General features: G+C 45.5%; 1 protein-coding gene across 1 annotated transcript; it reads left to right on the forward strand.

The window, feature by feature from the left end:
* The first annotated feature begins 248 nt into the window (after positions 1-248).
* On the forward strand, positions 249-5,345 carry mex3b (mex-3 RNA binding family member B). The gene is made up of 2 exons (XM_071525633.1): positions 249-665; positions 2,702-5,345. The coding sequence occupies exons 1-2, from the start codon at positions 443-445 to the stop codon at positions 4,117-4,119; spliced, it is 1,641 nt and encodes a 546-aa protein (XP_071381734.1). The 5' UTR covers positions 249-442; the 3' UTR covers positions 4,120-5,345.
* Positions 5,346-18,704: the final 13,359 nt, after the last annotated feature.

Raw genomic sequence — 18,704 nt, forward strand, 5'->3', positions numbered from 1 at the left:
TCACCCGCACATCTCTCTGTCTGGCTCTGCAGCGACTCAGACAGAGAAGCAACAGAGGACCTGAGGGAAGCCAGCCGGGGAGGGGCCCTTTGTAAGGAAGGAATATTATTATTATCTCCACCGCCGGCTCTGGAATAAACACGCTTTCTGCACCGTCTTTCCGTGCAACAACACACCCCGGGTCGGCTCGGATCGGATCGGGACAGATCCAGTTTCTATCGGGAAAAAAGGGGGTGGATGTGTTTTCTAGTTTCTTGCACTGATTTTTTTCTTTCCCCCCAGCAGCACTGATTTATTTGCACTGACCAGTTGGCTTTGAAAACCGGGTCCGGTGCCTCCCCCCTCCTCTCCTCTCCTTTCTTTCTCCCCTGATCACTCCTTCTTCGTTACCCTCCTTGCCTTTGCCTTTTGTCTGATCCCGTAACGCTGCAAAGTCGCAAAGATGCCCAGCTCGCTTTTTGCCGACAGCGGCGTCCAGGGAGATGCACTGGACGACCAGAGAGCCCTGCAGATCGCCCTGGATCAGCTCTCTCTGCTCGGCTTGGACAACGACGAGAACCCGCTGTACGACAACAACCAGGAGCCCCGGAAAAAGAGCGTCAACATGACCGAGTGCGTCCCGGTTCCCAGCTCTGAGCATGTGGCAGAGATCGTGGGCAGACAAGGTGTGTGTTTTAGTGTATTAAGGCATGGTTTTGTTTAGTTGTTTTTTTTCTGTTTTGCAACTGAGCTGTCCAGGGGCAGTCATTCACTCAAATCCGTAAAGGTACGGGCAAAGTCTAGCCCCGATACATGCGGCTGTCTTGTATTGAGAGAACGGGACGCCAAAGTGCATTGAAAATCTGTCAGTTTAATGCTGCTTTGCTTATCGGCAGAAGTACATACCTCATAAAATGCCTCTCGCGAGTTTGTCTGAATATTTAGTCTCCACTCTTCTATTCGGCATACATTTAGTCAACCAAGCAGCGCTTCTTTTAATAAAATTATAACTTTTATTACTGTCTCGCCGCTGACTTCCCACAACCTTCCTCCACTAAAAATACTCAGTGGTGGGCGGTAGCGAGCAGTGTGAACCAATTCTGAAAGTTGACATTTTATTGAAATAAGTGTTTCTTGGTGTATTATATGTATGCCGAATTGAAGAGTACCTCCTAATGACTCTGTAAAGGTATTGAGTCATATGTTCTAGCGTATATGTCTTTGCCGACAAGCAAGGTCTCCTTAAAATGCCAGATTTCTCAATGGAGCTTTGTCTGAATTGAGAAACAACGACACGTAACGGGGCTAGGCAAAGTCCCTACGTCTGATATCAACAAACTTCCAAAACCCGCGGACAAAGTGGAGCAATGACTGCTGCCTGACAGCGCATTATTATCATTGTTTGGTCAGTGTGGTAAATTATTAGATGTAGGTCACCAAACTACCAGCGCAGAGGGAACATTGGTTCCTCGGTGCACTCCAGATGTGATTTTTTTTTTTTTAAATACATAGCTCCCGAATAGATTCCTGACAATTTTTGCTCGATCTTTGTTCTCCATTATGATGATACAAGCTACAGGATCAATATTGGACCGTTGTCATACCTTGCCATAGCCAACAGACGCCCATTGCTAAACAGATCTAGGCTACATTGTCTCCCAGCTGTAGGGCTGCAGGGCGGTACTGGTGCTTGGTTACATATGCGGAATCTTTTCCCCTCCCTGCAATATTGCTGCTGCTGCTGCTGCTGTTGTTGTTGTTCCCAGCAAAACAAAGGGAATATAAGGAACCAGTAACTCCCAAACCTCCGTTTTAAACGGACTAAGCAGAGACATTTATAAAAGCAGACCTATCTACATGGTTGTTTTCCCCTTCACTCCCTTTGTCAGGTTATATCAGGTTATATGTGCTGTAGTGGTAAATGTGAAAGGTGGATAAACTGTGACCCCTAGTCAGTGATTATTATAAGGCAAAGAACCACCAATAGCAATAGAAATCAATTATATTTTCAGAAAAAACAATAATTCAAAAATGCTTTCCCCTTAAAAGACCCCATCCTATCCTCATATAACCCACATCAGTTTGATACTAACTCACTGTAGTGTATACTATGAATTTACATCAGAGTCAGCCTTAAAAAGATGAGTAGACTGAGTTTAGGTGGGTTCATCCTCCTCTACATCTCTGGTTATATCACTCTGTCCCACTTAACTGGCTTTGCACTGCTAATGATTTCATTCCTCCTGGACTGGTTCCTCAACTTGATCATAAAGAGATGTGTGTGTATGCCGGAGGGCGTTGGAATCTAACTTTATGCACCCGTGTCAGGAAATGAAGTGATCAAGTAGCCTTAGTCCTCTCCCCATAACCCTGTCAAAATAAATATTAAAAAATCAGATTGTCACAGTGGTTGTTTTAGATGGATGTTTCCACTATCTTATGCATAGGGGTCATCGTGAAGCCATCAGTGGCTTTTGTGTTGTGTGCTATTTTTGACCTGCTGTATGTTTGTGGTATTGGAGCATGTGGTTTGAATTTATTCTTCCCTAAAAGGGTGGTTCCCCCCCCCGATTTCTGAGGCCATTGGCTGTTGGAGGGAAAATAATAAACATCTACCAGCTGTTTTGAGTAGTGCATAAGTAATGGTTTAACTCATGACATATTTTGACCCGTTATTATTTTGGAACGTGCCCTCACGGTCCCCTTTGCTTCCTTGCCTCAGGTTGCAAGATCAAAGCGCTGCGAGCGAAGACCAACACCTACATCAAGACCCCGGTCCGTGGCGAGGAGCCTGTTTTCGTGGTGACGGGCAGGAGGGAGGATGTGGCCATGGCCAGGAGGGAGATCATATCTGCGGCCGAGCACTTCTCCATGATCCGGGCCTCCAGGAACAAAAACACCAGCCTGAACGGGAGCGGCACCCCGGTCCCCGGACCCCCTAACCTGCCCGGACAGACCACCATCCAGGTGCGGGTGCCTTACCGCGTGGTGGGGCTGGTCGTGGGCCCCAAGGGCGCCACCATCAAGCGCATCCAGCAGCAGACCCACACCTACATCGTGACGCCCAGCCGGGACAAGGAGCCGGTGTTCGAGGTGACGGGGATGCCGGAGAACGTGGACCGGGCCCGCGAAGAGATCGAAGCCCACATCGCCATGAGGACGGGAGGCCTCATCGAGCTCCAGGACGAGAACGACTTCCACGCCAACGGGACCGACGTGGGCTTTGATCTGCACGGGCACGCCACCCTGTGGTCCAAGCCCGGCACGGGAATGACCCCCAACTCGGGGCGCAAACCCTTCTCCAACTACCGCAACGACTCGTCCTCCTCCCTTGGCAGCGCCTCCACAGACTCCTACTTCGGCAACAACGGGTCGCGCATGGCCGACTACAGCCCCCCCAGCCCGGCGCTCAGCTACACCGCCACCAACAACAACGGCAACAACAACAATAACAACGTCAACATCAACGTCAACACCAACACCAACGGCAACGGGTTTGTTTACGGAAGTGAGGTGATCTCACCTGACTGCACTGACCTGACATTTGACTCGTCGCCGGGGTTTGACCCGACGCCGGCCCCGCCGGGCCTTTTGTGGTCCCAGTACGAGAGCCGCATGACCCCCTCCTCCACCGGAGGCAGCTCCCCCACCTCCACCTCAGCCATGTTCCCTACCAATGCTTCCACTAATGCCAACGGGATGGTGGTGAGTCAGAGGAGGGCTAACGGTAACACCCCCCAGCCCAGACTGTCGCCTCCCCTGCACAGCCACACCACCGGCCCCGCCGAGCACCCGCTGGCCCGGAGGGTGCGCAGCGACCCGGGCGGAGGCCCGCTCAGTTTCCCCGGCTACTCCAGCGCCATCGCCTCCCTGCCGGGCCCCCACCTCCCCGGGGTTCCCTGCGACTCCTCGGCCTCTTCGTCCTCCTCCTCGTCCTCTTCCTCCACCTCATCCGGCACCAGCCGAAAGGGCAGCCGCGACTGCTCGGTGTGCTTCGAGAGCGAGGTCATCGCGGCGCTGGTCCCCTGCGGGCACAACCTCTTCTGTATGGAATGTGCCAATCGCATCTGCGAGAGGAGCGAGCCCAAATGCCCCGTCTGCCACGCCGGCGTCACTCAGGCTATACGTATATTTTCATAAGAAGTGTCTCTCTTTGACTCTCTCGTCACCGAGGCTGGCTACAATAGCAACAACAAACTCTTCATACTGCTTTAACGGGATCACCCAATCATCACCTATTTGGGAAGTGTACATAAATATACATATGTATGTAAGAGGCTGCAGTATCCAAAAGAAGGGACAGACTCCCCTTCGGGGCTCCGTCGTAGTTGTTTATAATGTACTGTAGCTTGGGGAAATATTTTCAACATCTAAGTGCATGTTTTAAATATTACAGCATAGTAATCAATAGTTCTAGTAAATTGTACCCTATATTTATGAAGTGACAAGACGCAGTGGGGTCAGGACTGAGGTACCTGGGTCAAACATGTAGACTGTTAGCAGGGCAAGCCTTCCAGTTTCACTGATCGAATGTACCGGTATGGGAGGCCATGGCTGGGAAACATGGAGGGCTTCCAGCAAAACAGGACTATTGACTTACAGAGGAGAAGATACTGCAGCTCGAGTTCAGAAACCACGTGAGGGAGAGCAACAACATATCCTACATATATATGTATAGAATAAAAATTCCACAAGTTGAAAGTTTTAAATTACATTAATACAGATTGAAGTATTTTATTCTTTTTTGACTTGAAAGATTATATTTCTTATTGCAAAGATGTTTACAAATATTTTAATTTAAGTTCAGTGAACTTTTTGTAGCTGGGTTAAAATATCGTTTATTTTTTAGTATGGCCTTATGGCATTGATCACTGTATTATTTTAATATCACACGACTGTGGGCGGAAATACAAATCCACAAAATGTGTATTGCATTTGACAGTATTCTGTTGGGATGGAGTTTTTATAGGTTCAGCAAAAAATGTCTTTTAAATCCGCTTCACCCAGCATATTTTTTATTCAGTAATATAAAGCATATTTTATTCTATATTATTATGAAACGTTGAAATGTATAAAACTTAGTAAGTCGAACAAAAAGGAACCGTTTATGCTTTCTAAAATTTGTATGAATTAGATTCCAGTGGGAATTACAGGCTTCTGTTGCACCACTATAGTTTTAGTATTTCTATTTTAATACATTTGTTTACCACTTGTTTATGTATATGTAGGTGAAGTTACTTGAGCGTAAATGTACTTTATTGAGCAAAGTTTAAGAACAAAGTATATTTTATTTTATGATAAAGGGCCTTTAACCTCATGGTCAAATACTAATATTATATTTGCTGAGACAAGATTTGAAAATGTATCAAGAGTTTTATTTTTCTGACATTTAAAGTTCTACATGATAAAAAAAAAGTAAAACTTAAGTAATGGTGCTACTTCATGTTTTTTTAAGTATTTCTATATAAGTCCAATAAAAAAATGGTACATTCACGAGGTGTCTGCTTCTCGTGTTCTTTGACATCCTTTCCTGACCTCTTCTATTTATTCCTCCGTTGTTGTGAGCGGACAGATTGCGGCGCTAAAAGGTGAGGAGGGGATTGTTATAGTGTGTAATAGTTTTCTGAACGTTTGACCCCTCTTCAGTTCCTAATGGAGGCTCGGAGGCGGCAGGATTATCACAGTGGCCTAATTATTTTCTGTGTAGGCTGTGACGGTCAGACAGAGAGGGAGCTTGGCCCGCCTTATCACTAATTAGAAGTCTTGTGTGACCTATTCTCACACAAATGAAGTTCAGTATGAAGATCATAATCTGGCTATTGTGGCTAGGGTTAGACCGATATGTCGCTTTGTCAATATATATTGGCCTCCTCAAAATCTAACAACACTAGTTTGTACAGAAAGTAGGGCTAGGAAAAGTCATGGAAGGATGAGAGAGAGATATTTCAGTTCTAAGACTCACAGTGGCTTGGCCTTTCTAGTATTAACTGCAAACCCACCTAAAAGAATTTCATTAATATGGGTTTTAAGTGTGCCATGATGGTCTAAATGCTGTTTCAGAGGCTTTTCCACCCTGACAAGAATACAGTTCTGAGGGAAACACTGAATACTTACAGTTTTTTTTCTCATGAAAATGGTAAAAATGTAAAGATACTGAACAAGCTACTAGCTGTCAGCCTCAATCCATAAATATCAGTATCCGTATCGGCCTTCAAAAACCCATATCAGTCGAAGCCTAGTTCATTCATTGAATATCAACACAAAATATCAGCTGTATTGGCAGCTTCATCCGAAAAGTATCGGTATCGGCCTTCAAAATCCATATCGGTCAAAGCCTACTTCCGGGTCCCTTTTCAGACCCTGAGCTAATTTCAGTGTGAAATGCTTGATGTGGCAAAAGCACCAGTGTGTGTGTGTGTGTGTGTGAGAGAGAGAAGGAGAGAGGGCCACTAATGAGCATCACTTCTATTAGCTTGCTTTGCGATACTCTTGTGTCTTGTCATAACAGCAGACAGAGGGGAGGTTGCTGCTCTCTGCTTGTTCCTTCTCTCCCCCCCCCCCTCCTTTTTTTTCCCCCTGCTGAAGTGCAGCCTCATGTCATGTGGTCGTGTTGGAAACACTGACGTTTAAACACATGCTCCGCTGCAAGATAGTAAATGTGGAGAGAGCAGGCTCTAATGATAAGTTTAAAATGGAAACATCCAAACGCAGGCACTCAGAATCTGGCCCAATAAACCATATTATTAGGATCTCAGCACTGGAAAAGAGCTGACAAGTGTTTTTAGCCAAATGTGCAACACATGGAGCTCACATACTGCTCCCTTTGGTTGAAGATTCACTAAAAAAAGGCCTTTACCCTCAAGTGTGTGCTTCTCCTGAGCAGGGTAGAACCAATGAATTACACTAACTGTCATTACTGGGACTGAGTTGCTTTTTGTGTAGGCTACTTCAAATCAGTATGCTTTGACTTAAGTATTCTACTTTGCTGCATTTTAAATTGCATACATTACAGAGAAACAATTTTGTCAACATCAGAAACTGGAATGATTGTCAATTACATCTGCGTCAAACGTGCACAAACTTGTAGGAAACGTTCAGTTAAGCTAACATTATGCTCAAATGTATCAATGATAGTAGCTAAAAGCTAACATCCCTCCAGGGCCGGATCATGGTCCTGCGAGGCCCCTGGGCACATGTCTTTGGAGCCCCCCCCCCCCCCCCCCCCCCCCCCCCGGGTGGCAGACCCGTTATCATCCACTAGTTCATCAAAGTCTAGCTGTCTGACAAGGTCTGATTCTATAGACATAAGTGACAATGAGCTATTAGCATTATTTTCTTTGTTTTCTCAAGAGTGTGATTTTTTCATGATCTTAAGAAAAGGAAAAATAACAATAATGCTAGCTAGCTATTAGCAAGCTGGCAATTAGCAAACCGAGTGTTAAACCTTCTATGCCTGCCTGTTGTGTCATTTTTAAGCATCATTTTTATTTATAGGAGCAAACCAGCTGGCGTCATGGAGTGACCAGCAGGCATTCTATAACAGGAGTGCATAGAAATGATCCAAAATAAAAAATGAAGACTCCATACCTTTTTATTTCTATTCTTTGTCTCGTTGCCTTGCACTATGAAGACACACACCCCCACTTATCATATATCATTCAAACCTGCTTGATCTCTGGTATAGGGTTAGTATGTACAGTATGTGCCGAGGTGTCGGGGGGTCCTAGGGGTCAGCTCGCACTGTATGTGCAGACTGCCGAGGTGTCGGGGAGCCCTAGTGACTGTGGGGCCTGAGGCTCCGGGGGCCCTGGGACACTGGCCCCACTGGACCGGTCCATAATCCAGCCTTGCATCCCTCCAGCTACAGCATCGCTACTTTGTGTTAGCCTAGTTGTTGCTAGCTAGTTTGCTAGCCATGCTAGGTAGTTGGAAGCTAGTAGCATAAGAAACATCAATGTAGTAACGTTATGGGGATGGATATGTCCAGTTGTTTTTGTCACAGGTTGACTGACATGAATTTCAGAATCTTATTTTTTGAGCACTCAGCAGAGTCTATAACAACATGTACTACATCTCCTGTTAGACTCTGTCCTCATCCGTTTTGCATTGCATGGGGAAGCTCCTACTGTATGTAACAATGTTCTCTTTTGGAAAAAAAAAACAGCTTGATAACATTTGCTCTGACTTCATTTTAAATGAGCCGCTCATTTCTTTTACTTTAGTAGATTTTTACACCTGTAATTTTCTTCTACTATGTACTTCAGCTGGAGTGGGACAGCACTCTTTCTGAGTTGTTATCATCTAAGTGTGCAGTACTTACACTGTCTTCTATCTGTGTTATGTAGTCCTTCTAGAGTACAGAGAGGGCAACAGGGCTGCTTCAGTCATCAGCTAGATGGATTTAAAGAGAGAGAGAGATGACAACTCCTCATCCATGATCTATATTTTAAAACGCTCCGGCTCACTGAGCATTCTGCTGCAGACGTACATGTCTGGTGTGCCAGTCTGCGTTAACAGCAGAGACACAACAGAGCATGTCTGGCATCTTCCACGCTTTGACCTAAATCTTACGTATTTAATGGACCTCCATTTGGACACACAAGTACACATGCATGCATGAACACACACACACACACACACAGGCATACACACACACGGACAGACCACCCTTCTGCAAAAAAACAAGGAGTGAGTGTCTATATTTTATTCATGCCGTGTTCCCCTGCTTGTCACTGCTGTGTCGTCTACCCATTACTTGATGTGATTTAGCCATTAAAACACACTTTTTCCCCTAACAAGCCGCTGCTGAAAATCCAATTTAGTGTGCAAAATGATGTTCCCTTCCACATGAACATATGAATGAATGGAAGAAACTGGGCGAGGACTTGGTGGTTCCCAATAGATTTTTTTTTTTTTTTTTTTTACCACAAAGTATAATGGATGCAGAGTTATCTCAACACTTGTACACCCTCCTCCATCGCCCAGTAGCCTTCTTCATAGTTCATAGGATTCTTGTGGATGTCACATGATGCCCCCCCCCCCTCCTTTTTTTTTTTTTCATTACAAAACAGATAGCTAGCACAATGACCTGTGTGTCCTCCCTGAGCCCGCACATCCATCTTTGGGTCAGGCCGATATATGGGTTCACCGATATTTCCAACCAATCAAAGTCATTTTATTAAAACTGGGATATCAGCCACTCGGTGTCATCCACCAATACGATGGATATGATGGATTTTCCTGTCTGACCCCCCAAGAAACCTGCCTCACCCTGCCTAAAGGTGCTGCCAAACCCCCAAAATAATTCCTTAATATGGAAAGGAGAGTTTTAGTGTCTCATGATGGCTTTTCCACCCTGACAAGGACAAAATTCTCGGGAAACACCGAATTTGTGGAATTTTGAAAATACTGAATATAGGCACACAATATCGACTATCTACTATATACTTTAATCCAAAAACGTCTGTATATCGGTGTTGAACCTATATTGGTCTTTTCCAGCGAGTCCCTGCTTGTGAGAAGGAGTCAGAGCAGGCTGTGGGTTTTCCCCTCCATCGGCAAGGGAGGAGGAAGAGGAGGAGGAGGAAGAGGAGGAGGAGGAGGAGGAGGAGGAGGAGGGAGGGCACTGGGTTTGTTGTTCAAAGCCCAAGCTCGGCATATGCATTATAAATGATCAGCGTTTTGAGGCATGTCTCTCTCTCTCTCTGTCTCTCTCTCTCTCTCTCTCTCTCTCTCTCTCTCTCTCTCTCTATCTCGCTATATGTGCGCTTGTGTTAGCATGCGACTGTGTGTGTGCGTGTGTGTGTGTGTGTGTGTGTGTGTGTGTGTGTGTATGTGTGTGTGTGTATGTCTCTGTGTGCATAATGGATTTTTATCCTTCGGAGAGCACAGCGGTCACAGTGTGTCTGACTCCACATGGTCTTTATTATGCCAGACGGAGTGTGTATCGGCGGAGACATACCGGGCCGTCGTCTGCCCTCTCTCTCTCTCTCTCTCTCTCTCTCTCTCTCTCTCTATCTCCATCTCCACACACACACACACACACACACACACACACACACACCGGAGTGACCTCTGCCTTGCTGCCACTTTCACCTCCCACCTTCCGGTTTTGCCCAAAAGCCCCATAAACATGTTTAGGATGCCGCCAACACACACACACACACACACACACACACACACACACACACACACACACACACACACACACACACACACACACACACACCACCACTGACTATTCTCCCTATACGTGGGAGGAAGGGACACGCTCCTCTGACATCTATGAGCTCATCCCAGTGGAAATCCGTATGTTTTTGTCGGGGTTTTTTTACCCCCCATACACACCAGTTCCCTGCTCCTTTTGGAGTATCGCCTGCAGCCAGATCATAGCCCACACATGAAGAAGACATGCGACTCGAACTCCCGTCCCGGTAGAACGGTTTTATGCAAATGTCGCCACTGCAACCCGGTCCCGTCCTCCTCATTATAGCCCACTGTCTGGCGAGGCAACACTGACTCACAACACGGCAGCAAGGGGAATATAAGAGGATACAGTCTGTCCCTCCGCTGCTGCATTCACACCTCTGATGGATGAAATTAGATTAGATGAAATTAGACTGATGGAGTGGAACAGTCTTTTGGGGCTCGGCACTTTCCATCTCCCTCTCTTGGCGTCGGTATCTTCCGTTTATGACACAGTTATAATGCGTCATAACAGCTTTTATGGTGCATTCATGAGTGCTGATCCCATCCTTAGGTCAGCGTTATTTAGCAGGGCATCATGTTTTAAAAATGTGTCAAACAATTCAAAATATAAAGCTCTTGTTTTGTTATGAAGCTCTTGTTCTTGCACTATGAATAGGTTATGAACTGGAATTCATGCATGGTGTTTTCACCCTGTGCTTTTTATTTTTTTTATGTCTCGGCTGTCTTTGTCTCTCCCTCTCTTTGTATCTCCCACTCCCTCTCTTCTTGTCCTCCTTCTTTTCTCTGAAACATATCAATCGACAGCCTCGCTGAGCGGCTAGATTTTCAAACGCTTCATTTATCCGTCGTTGTCGTCGTCAAAAAAAAATAAAAAAATACCCTGTGCATGCCAAAGTGATGTATGCCCACAGGCGGTCTCCGTTAATTCTTTTATGACGATGTTTGCCCACCATGTGGTTCGCAATTTTACAGTGCAACATAAGTTGTGGCTTGTTCAGTGGCAGACGCCTGCACAGTCATTGCGGTGCTTTGATATGTACAGCGTGAGCCCAAAGGCTGCGTCTCAAGCCTGTCATTATGCCGAGGTCAAACGCCTTGTTTAGCCGCAATACCAGTGTTTGTCGCGCTGAAATAAAAAATAATTTACACGGGGATCCGATTTGATCACAGGTCTGGTAATGTGATGAGCTGTCGGCAGTTTTTGGATCATTCTCCATGTTTCCTACAGAGTCAAACCTTTTTAATATGAGAGGCAGGTTGGCAGGTTGCATAGCCTACTAGCTGACAGGTTATTTGTCTGATCCCTTGGTATCAAGAGTGCCCAAAGCTGCCGATGTGACCCAGAGCATGTGTACCAGTGATGGGAACTGAAAGCTAGATCAGCTAAATATTACATAGTGCAACATGTAATTGCTTACAATACAGTATATCATTTGTATGAGACCTGACATGAATGCTGGGTAGAGCAGCAGGTTTAGTCCTCTTCATTACAGCCCACTGTCTAGTCCAGTGATTCTCAACCCTTTTTCTCATCAAGGACTCCAAATGTAGTCCACATTAGGGCCACGGACCCCCATTTGATGAGATTTTGTCTCTCGGACCCAAATCTGTGAATACTTTTATCGTTAGATTTGATTTTGTCCAGAATTCCATGACTATCTGTATTGTAGGTAGAGAGATAACAGAGAAACTATGATCAAAACAGTCATTCTTTTACATTCTCTAATTGTGTTAACTTCTTGTAAATGAAATAATGGCGAAGTTTAACAATTCATCAAATTGCCTGGCACCCACTGGAACCCCCTCAAGGACCCCTGGTGGTCCCCGGACCCCATGTTGAAAACCACTGGTCTACTCGACCATAATCAAGGAAGCATAAAGGGACCAGTATGGACTCACAACACAGCAGGAAGGTTGGTTAGGAGGGTTGCTCCATAGCTGATGGGTTGTTTGTCTGATTCCTCACCCAAAGTGCATGTGTACTGACCTGCACCCTGGATGGGTCCTGAAAGCCAGCTAACATGAGTTAAATATGGATATATGATGCAACAGGCACAATAATATCACTTATATAAGACGTGAACTGAATGTCGTCCTGCTTGGATGGTTTTATGCAAATGTAAAGTTGCGGATGTGTTTGTCCGTGTAAAAATAAACATACATGTTCTTTGCTTCAGGCGGCTGTGGAGCGCGGCGGTAAGACTGCAGAGGATCAGCAGGCAGGGAGACAACGGCTCAGTCAAGTCTTTCACATTCGCCGAATCCACCGGAGAATGAGGGAGATTTTTCTAATTTCTTTGTCAGCATGGCTGAGGACACTTTGCATTACTGATGTTTGGCCGCTGGCAGAAGCTCAGGGGGAGCCGGTGCAATACTGCTTTGGGTTAAATACGGCAGGCGCTTCCCGAGACAAAGCCCTCTCTACCCCCACGCAAAGACAGCAAAGGGCCTACAGTGGCACAGATTAGTGAGTAAATTGCTTCAATTTGCTGAATGAGAGCCATTGCATATCTTATGAGGAGGACTCAGCCTCTCTTTCATTCCCCAGAACAGGCAACCTGAGGTGGGGGGGTGGGGGGGGGCTGGGACGTCAGACAGATTCAACACAGACCTCACCGGGCAAAATGTTATCACTCAGCCACATGGCTCCTACAGGCCCGAGTGAATGGAGCCGGGTGTGCATATCATATCGCGACACCTACGCAGCATGAGGCCTCGGCGCGTTGATGTTCCTCTCAGAAGCTATGTGGCTATGAAACGCTCTTGAATGAGGAGTTTTTTTTTTTTTTTTTTTTTTTTTCTTCCATCCATTCCAAAGATTTTGAAACCGGCGTCAGCGTCTCTCCCGTCGTTCGATATCGCTTTGTCAAACCGATAAGCTCCCCCCCCCCCCCCCCCCAAAAAAAAAAAAAAAAAAAACTATTTCCAGCGATATCATCACAAGATTATACATATGATTATAGCCGTGTAGGCTGTCCTGGCCGCGCCGCTATTGTTTTTTAGGAGAATACTTCGTGAGAGAGTGGAATTAGCCGTTTGGAGGAGAAGGGGGGGGGGGGGGGGGATGTAATAACAGGGGCGGCTGGCAGAAACAAGACAAAGCAATCCTAATGAAAGATAAGAGGGTCTCCCGGATGCATTTTTCATACGCGGCTCCCTTTGTCTCTTCTCGCCCTGGGATTTTAAGCAGAAAGCGCAATTAAGTAGGCGTCATAATTCTTCGGATCGGTAATTATCATCGTGCGTTTCCCTCCGAGTGCGAGATGTTTTGTTTTTTCGCCGCTCGGATGCTTCCGGGGGTTTCTCTCTCTGGATGTCTGCTGAGGTTTTTTTTTTTCCCGTGTACTGTATTGTGCAGAACAGGGAGGCCACATGCGACATAAGGCTTACTCACACTCACACACACACACACACACACACACACACACACACACACACGGACCAGTCGAACTTTTTTAAAAGCCCGCATTTCTGAGCGACTGTTCCTTCACGGGAACTGCTTTCATCGCCCACTCATTTTGTGACACTGTAAAAAAAAAAGAAATGCGACTGTACGTTTTGTTCCTTTTTCCTCAACAGACTGGTCATCTGACAACCTGAATTACGCAAGATCTTCCAAATCTGAGTCTCATGTACTGTATGTGTGTTGGCTATTGTGCGCAGCGACTCGCTTATACAGTCGATAATCTGTGCCAGACAATCGGAACAATGTTTTAGCCGGCTGAGCCTTTGATGGTGCTACTGAGGGTCGTTTTTCATCCAGGCAATTATTAATAATCCCAACACACACACACACACACCTATACACATATACTACAGTATTTACACCCATAACCGGCCTTGTTCCTCTCCCTCTGTCTTTTGTTAGAAATTCCTGACTTCAAGGGTTAATCTTCAGAGCTAATTACCAACTACAGTATGCTTTACTGTTTTGTGTGTGTGTGTGTGTGTGTATGCATTCATGTATTGTGTGCATGTGCAAGTGTGTGTGAGTTCTCCCCCCCCCCCGCTAACAGCTCCATGGACAGGATTACAGCGAGGCTTAGCCGCAGCAGAAGGAATGCTGCTGTATTTCCAGTCGTGAATGGACAATAATCCCTCTGATGGAAGCTTGGTCTGTAATGATTTAAGGAGGGGAAGTTCTGCTGATTAGTGGCTATTGTCACTATATTTCAGCGTGTGTATGTGTGTGTGTGTGTGTGTGTGTGTGCGTGGGCGTGTGGGTGTGTGTTCACATCTCCAGCTGTCGACAGGTCCAAGTGGCCTTCGACATCAAAGCCAAGCCCCAGATGCTTTGCCATCACCCGGCGCCTGCTCTCATCTGTGGCCTCCACTTCACACCGACTCCCACACACACACACACACACACACACACACACACACTTGAGCACATGCATGTACATTCACACACCCTCATACAACCATTTCCATACAGCACAATGCAGCCTATTCTATTTCATGTTTATGTCATTAGCAGTGCTTCACAGTCTTGCTGCAAACTAATGGAAGGGGCTGATTGATTTATTGCAACCTGAATAGCAGTAAGCAGCAAACAAGGGGTTAATGCATGTCTGCCTTATGTATGGACCCCCTGTGCTACCATTCAAGCTTCCTGTTAGTGATTGGCACATGATTATCCAGGCCCCCGCATGCATGTGAATGGCAAGCTATGTTTAGGCCTGCCTCCTTGATTGGCTTTGCCTTGATAGTGGAGTAATTGTTGCCCACACAGGGGAGGATCAGCCAAAATAATGTTTTTCATTTAGGACATTTCTATTCTGAGCCGCTGTGATTTTGCATTTGAATCGAGCTTGGTAAAAGAATAGTTTTGTGATGTGAGGATGGTAATGGGTGCTAACCACAAGTCATTTTTAAACTGGTAGAGTCCTCGATCCACCATTCAAAATTCTGTTTAAGTAAAAGTATGAGGAATAAAATATCCCTGTATTTCAGTGCATCATCAGGGCATGAGTCACACTTGGTCAGCGGTCCAGCCTCTCACTGCTGGTCGGCCGGTTTAGAAAAGAAACCAATATCAAAAAAGTAACCGACAGCAGGAGATTTGCTTTAAATTGCAGTGAATATAACAAGGTTCCCTAAGATTGCAATATTCAAGTCAAGTACCTGAGAACTGTACTGAAGTACAGTGCCGGAATGAAAATACTTCCTCTCCACCCATTTTTTTTTTTCAAAAGATGACTCTTTCACGCCATCCGCTCTCTTATAAACCAACATCCTGCAAACCTTTAGAGTCTGTCAATTGGAGTTCATTTAACTGCTCTATGGATTCTGGAGGCAATGGAATCTAAAAGCAACAGAGAGGGAATGAATAGTAGTACTCATACTAACAATACTAATGCTAATATATGTAGTGATAGAAAAGCAGGCATTCAATTCAAATGAAAAGCAAGTCTATAATAAAAATGCATATTAATTATATTACGATTTTCACATATTTAACCGATTACATTTCAACAGTAGCCCTCCTCCTAACCTTGGGTGAGGGCAAGGCTGACCCTGTGGAGCCCAGCTTCCTCCTCCTCCTCCTCCTCCACCCCCCCATCATCCCTCCTTCCTCTGCCTCCTTCCACCACTTTCTCCCCCCACCCCCCACCTCCCACCCCCGCCTGCGGTGTTCGTACTGTAAAACATTTGCCATGCTCCTTTGAACTAACCGCGCTATTTGCCTGACAAAGCCGACGCAGCCCCACCCCCCACCCCAACAACATACCCCCTCCCCCCCTCCCCCCTCCACCCCACTGACCCATTTCTTATGTTGATCAGACAGTGTGTGAAGTGATGCAAACTGCTGTGGATTCTCCCCCTCAGGCTCGGAGAGCGGCGCAGGGCCTTACAAATTCATGAACCGAGTGGGAAGGCCTATACTGCGTGTGTGTGTGTGTGTGTGTGTGTGTGTGTGTGTGTGTCAGCTCCCTGTGGGTGAGCGTGTTTGGATGCATGATATTCATTATGACTATTGTATAAGAGTGTGTATCTCGGTTTGTAGCGACTTTTGGTATGTGTGTCAGAGTGTGTGTGTGTGTGTGTGTGTGTGTGTGTGTGTGTGTGTGTGTGAGCTCCCTCGGTGTGTGTCCACAGTGTAGAGGAGAGATTGATGGTTGAGTTGAACTGAGTTTAGCTTCAGATAAACTGAAAATTAGGTTTTGGAGGAGTGTGTCCAGGCTGATCCTGAGTCAGTAGAGTATGTAAACAGCTCTTGACATTAATTCCCCAGCCTGGGGCCTAAACTGATATGAGATAAGTATAAAAAAAAACAAAAAAACACAAAACCAGGGACAGATTGAGAGGAGAGAGAAAGACACAGCAGAGATACATACTCAAAGATTCGAGATTCCACTCAAATTAGGGTTTGTGTAAGGTTTGTGTGTGTGTGTGTGTGTGTGTGTGTGTGTGTGTGTGTGTGTACATGTGTGGTATTGATTCTCTCCTTTTATGTAACTGAGGATCATATTGTATGCTGGAAGGTTACTGATTGAAGTAAATATAGATTGGCAACCTTCTCAGTCAGATCCAGAGATACTGTCTTATAGAGTAACGGCTAAGGAATAGAATAGAAAAAAAAAGAAACAGACATTGCATTGTTGTTCTCCGCTTGGGATAGGAACCGTGCAAAATAAATAACCCAACCACCCCACACCCCCAGACCCAGCAGTTCAATCACCAGAGGAGAAAACAAAAGTTGAAATGGATGGAGGAGTTCGGAGGAGTTTGGAGGAGTTTGGAGGTGGTGGAGCTGGATCTCCCTGGTGGAGCCGGCTGGCCCGGCAGCATGGAGGGCCGGTGAACCTGCAGCGCTGCCTGGAACACTACAAAGCACCAGAAGACCGCACAGAACAGAACACACAGTATTGTCTTATTTGGTTAAAAGTGCTGCATGTAGCATTTTAACATCAATAAATCATCGCTGCATCAATTTTGAGACGTAGTAGTATAAACAAACTAGACCATCGCTGAGACCGCTGGCAGCCTCTGCTGGCCTCTACACAGTTTACATTGTGTGCCATCGGCAGTGTTGCCAACTCTCCTCCAAGGACAGTAATAGAAGTAGCCTAGTAGTAGTAGTGGTAGTAGCAGTGGTAGTAGTGGTAGTAGTAGACGTAGCAGTAGTAGTAGTAATAGCAGTAGTAATAGTAGTAGTAGTAGTAGTAATAGCAGTAGTAGTAGTAGTAGCAGTAGTAGTAGTAGCAGTAGTAGCAGTAGTACTAGTAGAGTAGTAGTAGTAGCTGTAGCAGTAGCAGTAGTAGGCTAGTAGTAGTAGTAGCAGTAGCAGTAGTAGGCTAGTAGTAGTAGTAGCAGTAGTAGTAGCAGTAGAAGTAGTAGTAGAAGTAGCAGTAGTAGTAGTAGGCTAGTAGTAGTAGTAGTAGTAGATGTAGCAGTAGCAGTAGTAGAAGTAGGCTAGTAGTAGTAGTAGATGTAGCAGTAGTAGTAGTAGTAGGCTAGTAGTAGTAGCAGTAGCAGTAGTAGGCTAGTAGTAGTAGTAGTAGTAGGCTGCTAGTAGTACTAGTAGTAGTAGTAGTGGCTGCTCAAAAACACAATAATTTTAAGGTACCAGATCACTTCACATGCTAATTTTGATTTTTGTTTACTACGCCAATGCATCAGCATCAGCCATAACAGTTTGTTACCAAATGCTTTGGGAGTTAACATTGTTCCCCATGGTCTAAAACAAAAGCTAGATTTGTTGTTAGTCACTTCTGAGAAATAAAGACTCCAGGCTGCAGTCACTTAAGTTGCTATGTTGGCAACGGTAGCCAATTTGGTGGGAAATCTGCTGAACTGCTTTATGGCACAAAACATGAAGAGGGCGCTGTTCTTCCAGCACAAATGAAGCTAAAAGTTTCAGAGTTTCTGGTAATGGCAGATGGTGGAAGGAGTGAAAGACCGGTGGAAAAATCACTTCCAACATGTTTATCCTCTTTAGTAAAGAGAAAGAGAAAACATTTGACTGAAGAAGCAAAGACAGGAAGCAGTGGGGTTTATGGGAAATGTGGTCTAAATAATGAGAAACACTAGCACTAACAATACCACTGGCATGAGATCGAGGCTACCAATCATTTCCACCATGCTCTCATTTGTTTACAGTTATTAGCACAATTAATTTGACAATGATATACTGCTGTTTAACAATGCTATCCATTACACCTTTAATAAATATCATCTGACGCCTATTAGAGCAGCTACAGTATGTTCAGAGCAGAGTTCTTTCTGAGTGAAATACCGCAATTGTAATCACATGTGTCAGTGCTACGCTGACATGTAGCAGCTTGTATGAGCCATTTGTTCTTCATTTAAATCAGCATCAGAATCAGGAACATATTATTCGCCAGGCAGAATAAATGTAGTGGAATTTGTCTTGGCGGCGGCGCAGCAGAGACGTATCGACAACTTAGCGGTACAACAACAACGGGACCTGAGTGATGTGCGAGTGCAGGAGAGATGTGGTGAAATGAGATATGAACGGGTGAGTGAAGTGAAAAAAAACCTGAAGAGCTTTT

Source organism: Centroberyx affinis, unplaced genomic scaffold (assembly GCF_046629955.1).
Source record: "Centroberyx affinis isolate AG114_WGS23_722 - 3 ecotype Tasmania unplaced genomic scaffold, CSIRO-AGI_Caff_v1 ptg001312l_1, whole genome shotgun sequence".
Lineage (NCBI taxonomy): Eukaryota > Metazoa > Chordata > Actinopteri > Beryciformes > Berycidae > Centroberyx > Centroberyx affinis.